General features: G+C 38.4%; 1 protein-coding gene across 2 annotated transcripts in view; it reads right to left on the reverse strand.

Annotated features, from left to right (window-relative positions):
- LOC121516714 (polycomb group RING finger protein 3) overlaps positions 1-13,220 on the reverse strand; it is a 120,844-nt gene that overhangs the window by 55,209 nt on the left and 52,415 nt on the right. For both annotated transcript variants that reach the window (XM_041798115.1, XM_041798114.1), the window contains exon 2: positions 8,740-8,849. In XM_041798115.1, coding sequence (XP_041654049.1) covers positions 8,740-8,754 — 15 coding nt within the window. In that variant the 5' untranslated portion in view covers positions 8,755-8,849. The remainder of the gene's footprint in view (positions 1-8,739; positions 8,850-13,220) is intronic.

A 13,220-nucleotide genomic window follows, 5' to 3' on the forward strand; every position in this document is an offset into this window, starting at 1 on the left:
TCAGGGTCTCAGCCGATTTAGGCAGTCTGTTTAAAATGAATTTTCTTCCCATTATTTCTGCCATTAAAAGTGATCTTCTTAGGTGGTATGACCTCCCTCTCTCTTGGTTGGGTAGAGTCCGTTTCATTCAAATGAACATTCGCCCAAGAATCCTGTACCCAAGGCACATGCTCCCACTGAGGATCACTAAATCAGTTTTCACTGACATTGATAAAGCTATTTTGAAATTTATCTGGCCTGGGAAAAATCACGTCTCAGTCTTAAAACACTGAAATTGCCAAGAGAGAGAGGTGGTTTGTCAACTCTGGACTTAACTTTTTATAACTGGTCATGCCACATGTGCACAGTGTCAGACTGGCTGAGACAATTTCTTGATTCCCAGCAGGAGACCCATACTGACCCCTGGCACTGTCCCTCTTTATCTGTATTGGTCTCATCACAAATAAATCATCTCTTCTTCCAGCTGAGGTACAAAGCAGCCCAATTAGAATGAATACAATAAAAACCTGTGAGAGGATTGCTGAATCTATGCAGAGAAAAGGGTCCTCGTCTGTTCTACAACCTACCATCCATAACCTGGCTTTCCCTCCTGGTTTGGGTGCACATATTTTCCTACACTGGTGTGATTGTGGTGTTAGGATTGTTGGAGATCTGGTTGAAGCTGATAAGTTATTATCATTTGAACAAGTCAGAAACAAATATAACATACCCTCTAAACATTTTTACGGTTATTTACAGGTGAGACATTTCATCAGCAGCCTTGACCTACCTGAAACTTTGCCTAAAGCTTCTGACATTGATTCATTTTTGTTACAATTTTGCCTCAATAAAAAATTCATATCCCATGCCTATAGGAAGTTACAGTCTCTCAAGACATTGAACATCAACAAAACTAAACGTTTATGGGAGAGGGACCTTGGGATTGAGTTTGGGGAGCAGGCTTGGTCTGATGCTGTAGAGTCCGTAGGGAAAACTTTTTTGTGCAACAGGATATCAGAAAGTCAGTACAGAATCCTTCACAGATTGCAACGTACACCCCAATCCCTTAATACCTTTTATCCTGAGTTGTCTCCCCTTTGCATAAAGTGTAAGAAAGAGGTCGGTTCTTACATTCATTGTATCTGGAGCTGTTCTGAAGTATATGATTTTTGGGTAAAAGTTTCACAGGAATTAAATCTTATTTTTGGTAAGACAATACAGGTAAATTCCAGTTTGTTTCTTTTAAACATAGCAAGTGAGAAACTCTGTTTGACAAATGTCCAACATAAACTTTTGAGCAAGCTTACTGTCTTGGCAAGAAGATGTGTTTTATTTCAGTGGATTAAATCCAGACCTCCAACTATCAGTCAGTGGCATGGAGAAATTCTTAAAGTTTTGCCGATGGAACGCGTTTAAGTTCAAGGTTGAAAGGAAATGAGAAGTCTTTTGACAAGCTTTGGGGGCCCTTTCTTGACTATCTTCCAGACTGCATCACAGACTTAATAAAGAAGGGATGTTGTGATGTAAACTGGCGCCCCTCATGTACTCTTCAAAATCCTTGAGGTTCTCTAATGTGTATCTTATTTTAATAATAGGTTATTTTATTGTGCTTTATTACCTTTCCTGCTTTGTGGATTCATTGAACCACATTTGATATCCAATTACAGTGATATAGAAATGTCTACGTGGAACCGCCTGTACTAGTACATCATGCTTGTTATAGGGATATTTTGACCATTTCGTTTTATTTTGTATGTATTGTCTGATCCCACTTGGTTTATACTCTGCTTATTTCAGTACTTGCTGTCATGTGTTTTTCGTTTTCTTTTTTCTTTTCAGTTTTCCTCCTTTTTTCCTCTTAAATGTTCAAAATTCAATAAAACATGTTAAAAAAAAAAAAAAAAAAAGTCATATCTTCTTCACATGTATTAGACAGATGGGCAGTATTTAGTGTTTTAACAATGTAGTAACCACATCAACCACTGACGCTTTCAGCTCAAGTCACCAGTTAACACAGTCACGTGTTAAAACATAACACCTCCTCTCCTGCAGTATTGTCAACAGTGTAGGCTTTGGATTTATGATCACTTTTCACTGACAAGTTTCTCACAAATGCATTTCCTGGTAACGACCACATATTCTTTTATATTCAATTATTTTGCAAATTCATATTGTCTCTTTTTAAGGCTATTCTTTATGTTTTAATGTTAATATATTTAGCTGATGAAAATGTGCTTAAAAATGCATCAACTACAATACTTTTTTTGAAGATTTTTAATGTCAAATAATAATTAAAAGTTCTTTAATGCACAGTAGGGCTGGGAAATTAATCGAACATCAGATTAAACCACAGCATGGCCTGCTGCAATTTTCAAATCGCAGAAGTTGCAACATTTCTTAACCTGAAATATGAGTCAAACTGTCATGCATTACATATCATGCAGTCATTCATGACCCAGTCTATAAAAAATCCTACTTTCTTCATTTTTCTGATTACATTTGAGGATGATATAAACATTGAAATTTTACTTGAATACCATAATTCTTATCCAATTTGCAATACAAGTCAAAACCACCACAATTAAATATTTTTTTAAAAATTGTTCACTTGCCCTTGTTCACTCTCATATTGTGCTGGTTACAGTATAGAATGATTTATTGTCTGTGTTTGTTGGAACATACATAAGATGAGGAACTTAAGGAATAATCGCTAATCAAATCGCAATACAGGGGAAAAAACACTGCAATTAGATTACTTTCCCAAACCAATCAGCCCTAGTGCACAGCAGACTGGAGTAGATGCTGAAATAATTGCCTGTTGATGAGAAATAGGAAATGGGTTGTGAATCGCATCCATTCAATCGATTTTAATGAAAATCAGATCAAATCGAATCACGAGATACTAGACGACACATCTGTATTTCACAAACCGCTGATCCTCTAGGACTTTCATGCTCAGACATCTCTAGAGTTCACAGAAAAGAGAAAAAATCAGTGAGCAACCAAAATGCCCTGTTGATGGCAGAGGTTAGAGTGGAATAACCACACTAGTCCAGGCTGACAAAAAGGCAACAATAACTCTGATAAACACTTAAAACCGAGAAATGGGCATCCACTGTTTGATTTCTCTGATAAAAGCATTAAACATTTACAGTAAATCTTAAAAAAAATCTGCCTTTTTCCCCCATTCTCCCCTCCCCCATGCTCAGTTTGAACACCAGCACATCTGTGCACTAGTGATGATCCTAACAGATAAACTAATAAATAAACGTATGGATGACCTGAGATAACTTATTAATATAAATATGCAGTAGAAATAGTCTAAAACGCTATGTCATCTCCTGCTGTAGAAGGTTCATTCAGGCTTTTAATCATCCAAAGAAACTGCTGTGCATTGCTAACTGGCAGACCTTCTTGTAAGGTGGATCACACAGAGAAAATCCATTCATCTCTGTCAGGCAGAACTTTTAAAGTAAGGAGAAACTCAAAGAGAGCGTCTACGTCTGCGTTTCTAAAAAGAAGTTTTCATGTGATGAAAGCAGATATCGCTCTGAGTACAGACAGACAGCCCGAGGAGACGGCTGTGCTGTCAGACTCTGCTCCTGCACATCTCTCTGACTCCGTTTTACACTGAAGAGATCTTTGTGTCAAACTGTACTCACTTTATCTCATGTTTATGTCAAATCCAACTACAGCCAACCTGACTGCATCCATCTCCTGCATCCGTCAGATCCAATCAATCACTAACAGTTTGGTTTTCAGGGCATACTTCTTCATGGATGCTCCTTTAGCGACAAATATTTTTACACTAGTCATCTTTATTAGTTACCTCTTTGAAGATTAAGTTACACAAAATTATAACTACCTGCTGGCAAATGTCTATGTCCCTGTATAGGTAGACCATTTAAATATTATTAGATTATTTTTCATAGAAACCACTGAAATAAAACAGTTTTTTTTCACAGCTATCAGAATCTATTGACAAATAGAGTATTAGAGTTGTTCCAGTCACCTCTCAGTTGGTTTGTGTAGTGTTGCAACTTTGGTGGAGGATTTGTGAGTGTTAAATTCAGATATTTTTACTATTAGCACTGGTTTTGACACATTCTTTAACTATGTGTTTTAAAACCCTATTCTTCAAGGATCAGTATTATCTACGGGCCTTGGAGAATTAGTAAAATTTCAGGGCTGTATGTTAACTTTATTTGCCCATAGCACTGATGCTACAGAGGTAGCACAAGATGCCTTTTAGCTCAAAAAACAAACAAAGGTGCTTGAGATATCAATGAAGAGAGCATGTGTTATTTCAGAAATAATCCTTCAACCAGAGGTTAGTGAAGAGACTGAGAGCTGTCATTTCCTAGACTGTGAAATTAGGTGGGCCATGTGTGATAGACAAGTGGTCGAGTGAGACACACGACAGTGAGAGTGAGAGGTGACACAGAGGGGAACAGGAAATTATGCTGGCTGATACTTGTATCAGGGCCGTCTAGCCCAGTTGTTTTAAAACTTTCTTGCCCAAGGCACACTAAAATTCAAGCCAAAACCTCAAGGAGCATCACATCCATATCAATTAAAAAAATAGCCTCTTTAAAATGTGTTACAGCAACCTAATATGTTGAATAGTGTTTAGACCATTCAGACTCTATGACTCTATGGGGCTTAATAAAAACACTTGGGATTTGTTTTAGGCGATGTTCCTCTTAAATGTGATGACTTCCTGTATAGTGCATAACCTGAGCCAGCCCTATCCGTCAGTACAGGCTACTTGTACTCTGCATGCTCCATGTGCAGAAAGTTTTGCATGATAAGAAGGGCTGACATTGAGCTTGGATTTAATATAAGCTATAAATATATAAACAGTGGGCATGAGTCTCAAATTTTGAGTCCAGGTCAAGTCTGAGGAAGGGCTGAATGATTTGCAAAAATAAACCAATTGCGATTTTTTTCCCCAAATATTGCTATTGTGATTAAACATGGGATTATTCTGGGGTTAATCTTATATATTTTTTGACAAATTCAAGCAATAAATGATTCCATAAATAAGACCATGTGTATTAAAATCAATAAAATTATTTCCGAAGCAGTAAATCCATAGTAGCATGAATCTGAATATGGGGTACAACAAGCTTTAAGCTATAAAGGAGGCGGCTAGGGTGGAGGAGGCGAGGCTGACTACCAGCTGATCGCAGCTTGAGTATGACTTTCATGAATTAATGCTAGACTTCATCAGTTTTAGACAGAATGAGCTAACTATTTTTGCTCCTATTGCAAATGTGATGTCACTTGTTTTAAGGGCATTATCATTTTTATGTCACTCATTTTGATAAGAAAAACATACATAGAACACAATAAAGATGATTTTTGTAAACCATTATAAAAAACTGACAGCTGAATGTTTGCATAATGTGCATAAAATCTCTGCCACTGCTAGAAAGATTTATTAAACTGGTATTTTGACACATTTCAAGTTAAAGAAATATTGCAACTTCTGTCCTCCCCCTGTTATGTGTCAATGTCTTTTTTTATGTTTCTTGGATGGGATGTAACTGAAAGGCAATTTCCCCCCCGGGGGATCAATAAAGGATTGATTGATTGATTGATTGATTTGAAAATTGCAGCAGGTTTAATCTAATTTGCGACCAAGCCCAGCCCTGGTCTGAAGCCTTTGACAGGTGAATTGTAAGTTTAAAGTCACATATGCATACCTGGAACTGCTCCACATGCTCACAGACTTCTGTCTCCCTCCCATCTCTTATCCCACTGGTGCAACAACATGAAATAACCTCATAGCACAGAACAATTTTCCTGTAGCAAGTGGGCCATATACGGGGATTGGTTATTGGTTTCCTTTTTGGGATTTTTTACCTTTATTTGAGAGATCGGACAGTGGACAGAGCCAGAAACAGGGCTGAGAGAGTGGCACTGACATGCTATGAAAGAGCCACAGGCCAGCCCGCATACATGACACATAGCCTAACTACTCAGCCATCAGCGCCCTGTGGGACATACATGTATGTCCCATGGGCACTGATGGCTGATGTTGCACTGTAATTGTAGAGAATATCTGTTTAAATCCTGTGTCAATCAACCATGTCTGTAATCTGTACTGTAAAAATTCCAGGGCAAATTAAGGACCCTGTTTTAGCACACAGAGATCCTCTCAGAATAGTTACCCAGTCCAAGTTGCTATCTCAATAAGTTGGGGTAAAATCTTGTCTTTCCTGCAAGAGTAATGACAATAGACGAAGACCAAAACAATCACTGGAGCCCTTTCTAACAATCCTGTGCTCATTTCTCATTCAGACTGCATATGTAACAATAGAGTTTAAAAACCAGAACACTCCAGCATTTTCTACAAATGCTCCTATTTTTGTAGCTCCGGAGTAAAAATAAATAACCAACTGATTGGGCTGACAAACCAACAGACAGTTTCTGCCAAACAGTCAGATTCAAAATTACAGCCAACAACCACTCACAGCCACTAATAGCCTGTTCTGTCTGCTGAATGAGACAGTGGGAAAGCTGACATCCATCACTTAGAGGCTCCGGTCTGATCCAAAACTCTCACTGAGATCTCAAAGAGGGGAAATGTCTGGACAGAGAAGGAGATGCAAAGAAGTATGACACTAGACAGGCATGGGACTGTTTCAATCAATGTGTTTGCAGAGTAAGGAAAGATTTAGTTTGTGTTTAACTGAAGATTTATTTTTCCTCTCAGTCACTCAAAAGAGCTCGTAATATCAGTCAGAATAATGGATTAGCCAATCTAGCAAAAAACAAGCACTTTGATCATCTATTTGCTGGACTTGTTTTCCAAGCAAAGAGGTGAAATAACCCTGATTTTTTTTATTGTTTTTGTCTTTTGGGTCAGTAAATTAAATTCCTTCTGGGTTAACAGCATGAGTCAGACAAAACAAGCAATTTAAAAGATTGCTTTACTGATACTCGAGAGTCTTTGGTTTTCTAAGAATTTTTGGTAGCACTCAAACACTTAAAACTGTATAACTAAGTTACAATGGATACAGCAAAGCTAACAGCTATTAACTAGGGCTGTCAGACATTTTTAAATTAAATAAATAAATCCAAAATAATTGCTAAAGTTTGACAGTTAATCAAGGCTAATCCCTGTTTAAATCACAGTTTAAAAATGTAGTTGTTTTTCAGTTGAAGAAATACATTATTTTTCCACATCTACAACATGGCACAATTCATATCTTTGTCTCGATTTGATAAAGAAATTACCAAAAATAACTGTACTTTATGATCCTGACTAGGATTTTTTTGTTTGAGTGCAGCACTGCCACAGCAGTGTGATCTACAACCTTTATTTAGAGCTAGGAGACAGCTTCAAAGTGCTTCTTTTTGTCAGTTATAGTGTTTAACACTGTTACACATTAAAAATATGCAGGAGTGCATGTACAAAATGACTCACTGAAGCCCAGTACTCCCTTTAAAGCATACATATTTACACTTTACAGGAGTTAATGTTAATATGCGCTATCCATGTAAGAAAAATAACAAATGAGATGAGGGATTTTTGCAACTAACTGTTTTTTTAAGCTTTAACTTTTTTTAATGTCTTATGTAGCATTTAAACTTGGGGATTTGAAGTAGCAGTAGTAGTAGTAGTGCCCTTAATCTGTAAATTCTTAATCTCCTTGCTGTTAATAAATCCATGCTGACAGCTCTAATATAAACTCTACCAGCAGCATCTAAATAAGAGCTTAGTTCAGGCCAAAATATTCAGCCTAGCCCTAACCTTGCCTTCGCACCACTTCTCCCAGCCAAGCCACACTCGTCATTTAAGCTGTATTTATGGACCTAATAAATTGACTGTTATATCAAAGTATATACAGGAAATAAGAGTTATTTCAATTCAGTGTTAATTTTAACTATTTTAAATTTGGTCTAAGTTTTAGTCCTGTTTAAGTCATTTTAACCTTTTAGTTCTAGTCTAGTTTAAGTCTACGAAAAATGGAAAACATTTTAGTCAAGCTGAAGTCCATAAAAACGCCCCTACATTTTAGTCTTTAAGTCTTTAAGTCAAGACACTTACTTTCTTTGAACTTACTAAACTATTCAAATGGAGAAATTATCATAAATGTAAAGCAGTTATATTAATGTAATGTCAATATCTAAGCAGATTTAAAATACACTGAAGAAAATATAGGCATACCTTATACACACAGGAGGATTATTGTGGCTTTTGAGTGTCTCGCAGTCCAGCACTTTCATTGTCTTCTCATTTAAATCTCCATGCCAAAAACCAAACAAATTTTTCAACAGATTTTTTCTTATCAAAGATCTCTTTTTAGCTAGTATTAGTTGCCAAAGTTCACAGTTTCAATAATGGAAATCTGTTTGGATGACATCTTATTAAGAGCAGCATGAAACCATGAACTGAATTGCTGCTGTGCTCTATTTTTTTATGATAAACATTATAACTAGCAGGCACACAGGAACCAATACTGCCGAGCACAAGGTGTTTATTAAGAGAACAATCGTTTGTTGACAGACCACAGTCTACACTGTTGTTCACACACTTCACTGATAAACTGAGCTGCACTGCATCTGATGTTGTTTGTCCATCAATCTTTTGTCTGACCCTCCCCAGCTTCATTATCAACCTTTCTTCATTAAATGTATACGTCTGCTGGTAATATATGTTCCTTGTGCTTTTAGGACTTGTTAACAAATCAGCTGATCTCATAGTGATACAATGTTGGTGAAAGTTAGCCCTGGTGCGGCCCGTCTTACCCCTAATACCGCCATGCGTCGACTGTGGATGGTGCAGCAGCCACGTCTGTTCCTGCGGTTATGTGGCCGACGGTGTTAGCTCCTCATCATGGAGAGCCTCTCATTGGAGCCTGAAACAAAAACAGAAGAAGAAACTTTAGCTGAAAGTTTAGCTGAGCACACTACAGAAATACATGAAGCAAAGACATCATGATATGGCATGATTGTGATACTACTTTTAAACAGGAAACGGTGGTAAAAGTAAAATTAGATTTTGCTCCATCAACCAAACTAGTTTCACAATGTCTCTCATAACAGAAAAAACTCAAACATTCAACAGCAGTCTGCTTCTCGGTTTCCATGGGTCAATAAACCTGAGCACAACAGATTTTAACACTTTTTTCACTAATGTAAAATACATCTGAAAGTGTGTCCACTTGTGAAGTTTTTTTATACTTATTTTGACAGGCTGCTGCTAACAGGTGGCTAACCAGGACAACACAGTTTGTCATCATCAAAAGTGTATCACTTTTAGACTCGTCCAAAACTCATCTCTGACTCAAACTCGGAAATTTGTCATCACACTGAGAAGAAAGTCATTTATAGAAGAGGTAAGAGCTCATAAAAGTTGGACGATAGCACTGGTGATACTGAAGTCAGTCAAATGTGTCCTAGGTCCTTTATAGCCTAACTTCAGATTTTTTGCTGATTGCATTGATGCTTTACTACAATCCGGGACCGTTTTATTCAGCTATTGCTTAAAATCCATACCTCACTGCCTCTCCCCTTCTCACTGCCTCAGTGAACAATGTTTGTTGTAGTAGAGAGCTTTAAAGTCATCAATATTAATCTATGATATGCACTGAAGAAAGATACATCAAACCAAAGCTCAGTCTTCTTCTCTTCTGCTGAAAACCCCCAAGCTAGTGTATCTGGAGCTGTTTTTCCAAGAGTATAATATGGCATGAACAGCTCGCATACATGAGTCTAGGATCTGCAATTTAATGGATTATATAGGAGAGGACAGGCCAGTTCTTATTCATTGCTGAGCAGGCACAAAATCAGCTAATTCTGGTTCTCAGTCAGTATAGGAGTAAATTTAGTTAGAGTTGCATGTCAGGGTGTGCAGCAACCATGGGTAAAAGTTGGGTGTTAGAAATCCTGGAGTTAGCAACCCCTTCAGTGTGCTGCAGCACAGCAGAGATACAATGTAGATTAGTAAATTACTTTTGGGCTTTGTCGTGCCTTTATTAGGGATAGGAGGACATTGGATAGATTCGGAAGCAGGGAAGAGAGCAGGGAGAGACATGCAGGAAATGGTGCCCCAGGCCGGATTCGAACCCCTGCCGCCTGCATACATGGTGCGCCCTCTAACCACTCAACTACTGGTGCGCCCCAGGACTGAAATTTTTGTCATGTGAAATTTAAAGAAGATGGGACATTTGATGTTAGAGGTGTCACTGGCTTCTTACAGTAGGTGGCACTTCAGCAAAATCATTTTTTTAATGTGTAGAGGGGCATACCTTGATCATAAGTGAGACTTGAAGTAAATCAAATGTTATATGAGAGTTAAACGAACTTCCTGTGAAACTGCTTACATATCTAAATGCTCACCATCAGCAGTGAGGTGTCCTTCAAGGAAACATGTGGACATATATTGAGGACTTCAGTTCAAAATCTGAGCTTTATAGTTTCAGCACAACAAGAGGAACAAAAACATGGCCTATTTATGTCACTTCCTGTTGCCGGTAGAGGGCAATGTAATGAACTGTCTGCATTTAGGTGTGGTCAGGGCCATACTGTTGTCTTGCCATAAAATTTTGAAGAACAGAATAATCTATACAAAAGTTATTACAGGTTGAATTCATGTAGCACAACAAATGGCTTCATTTTGAAACTAAAGTGAAGCTTGTGGACTTCCTGTTGGGATTTGGTCTGGGTCCAAGGGGCTTTTATCTAGGTCTCATCACGATCCACATGTAGAGCCAAAATCAAAAGCCAAAGTTGAATGGTGTGCAGGGGCTGATTGTTTAAAGCGATGTAGGAGGAAAGAAACCATAATTCAAACATTAGGACCAGATTGTGGCCCTGTCCTATGGTGAAAACTCAAGCTCTTGGTAATTTAAGACCTCCAACTTGTTTAGAATCAGCAAGAAAAGCCCAGAGTCCATTGGATGAAATCCTTCAGACAAGTTTGGTGAAAGTTTTGGGGTGTGTTAAGGCCTCCAAGTTAGCTATTTATTTGCCTGAATAATATTGAGGTCAATGCCGGTCCCAATCATTTGACTTAACATTTAATCAATGTAAATACACAGAATTTCCTTTACATTAAGAAGTACAGAAGACACTATAAAAAGACAAAAAACAGCAATGTCAATGTGTGTTACTTCTAGTATTTTTCAGCCCTGAAAAGTTATGTGCAACATGAAGATTGCCTTAATAAACAAAATGTGTAACTTTTTCTACCACAAAAAGTTTGACACGCCTAAATTAAGAGAAGCTACGTTAGTTTCTTGAAGTTCAATATGACAACATGACAAAAGCACATCAAACGTGCATAAAACAGAGCTGTATTTGAACATAACCTGAAGTAGTAGAAACATTTTTATTAACTGGGATAAAAAATAAAACAAATAGAATGAAAAATTAAAAGCAATTCTGTAAATAATAATTTTGGTCACATCTTACCCAGGCATGTCGTATGGTGCATAAAAACTAAATTTGCACAGTTGTAGCTACAGCTGAAAAGGACATGTTTTATACTCGGTATTTTGGGGCTACTTCTGTTAGCACTGACAGCCACACTTTAAATCAGCACAGTGCATTGTAGGTAGACTGTTGCTAGGCTACATGGAGTGTTGTATTCACAGTCTCAAATACTGTGGGAATTTACAAAAACTTGGGAAACTTGCATCTCTGGCATGACCACAGTCTGGGCCACTTTGGGTTGGTTCTGGGCCACAGGCCTGCTATTCGTTCTTCTTCTTTAGTCATTTAATGGCAATCAGTGACCAGGTTTCGGGTGCATTAGAGCAATCGTCTGGTGTAGTGCCGCGTTAAAGGTGCCAGTGAAAGTTATGGAACTTAGTTTTAAAAGTGATAAAACAAATGTCTATTCAAATATTTGGAAAATTCTCCATCCCTAATCTGATTTCTAACTGGTTTGGTTTATCTTGAACTTAAAAAGAAAGCTTGTTGTGTTCAGCTAACCTGCCATATAAAACTCAGAGGCATTAATGCCTAACTTGATGACCCACACTGGTTGATTGACAAGCCAAATGCCACAGCCTCAAATGGTTGGCAATGGAGTTAAAATTAAGAACATTTCACCACTTAAGCAGACGAGTTCAAGGCTGCAGTGTTTCTGATAGCAGATGTCTGTGGAGGCAGCAGTGACTCGTCCTGCTGTCACTTTGTCTGATTCACAGCTCAATTGTAGGAGTTCAACCACTTGAGTCACGACGAGAGAGGGAACACCAGGTGAAAACATACACAAACCTCTGTTGTAACCTCCTCCACACACACTCAGAGAAACACGCTGCTTTTAAAGTCTCCTGTGACAGCGGTGAGTCTGCTGGCCCGCCTCTGTGCACTCATCAGACCGTGAAATAAGCCCAGTTAGAGACAGAGATGAAATGTGTGTGTGTGTGTGGGTGGGGGGGGGGTGGGGGCTGCTGAGCATACACACACTGTAGCACTGCCTGTCACACGCTGATGAGCTTCACACAGATGTTATCGTCACATGACGCCCGGCCACTGCTCTGTGATGTAATGTTTTATTTGTGCCACTGTGGCGGGGTTGATTTCAGGTCATTCTCACACCGAGCAAAGCTAAAGATATCTTAGGAGTATTTCCTCTGCTTGTTTTTGGTTTCCTTAGAAAGGTTTGAGAACATAAACTGTCTGTGCAAAGATTAAACAACCTAAATGTCAGAGGATGTGGCTGAAACACCGCAGACGCAGGCATCTGCAGACATGATATTTGTGAAAAGAAGCATCAGAATGCAATCATGAGCTACACAAATGATTGATTCCACTGACAGAGGATTTGCAGATTACATTGCAGATCTATAATTTGTTTGCTTGTTAGAAGTTTTCTCCAGCCAAAGTTGTCTTCATCCTGCTTTTCTTAGCCAGCACAGAATGGAGAGAATATGCATCGTGTAAGTTAGGATAACCAAATGAAGTCTGATACGTAAAAGAAAATATCTGAGAGTGTAGTGGCTGAGACGCTGAAGGAAGCAGCTGAATTAGTCTGATTTTGTCACCAATGCTCACTTGTGTCGTGTGCAGTCAGGTCGCGCTGCAAGGAAGAAATTCTTCAACTGATTCAAGGAAGAGAATTGCGCTGAGCAAAGAGCGAGTAGGACGTTTTGCATTAACATGAAAGCAACCTGTATTAGATGCATCCCTTCCAGGACGAGTGTCAAACTCAAGGCCCGGGGGCCAAAACAAGCCTGTGGTGCAGTTTTACCCGGCCCGCAAGATCATATATATTCTAA

Source organism: Cheilinus undulatus, linkage group 10, assembly GCF_018320785.1.
Source record: "Cheilinus undulatus linkage group 10, ASM1832078v1, whole genome shotgun sequence".
NCBI classification, from domain to species: Eukaryota; Metazoa; Chordata; class Actinopteri; order Labriformes; family Labridae; genus Cheilinus; species Cheilinus undulatus.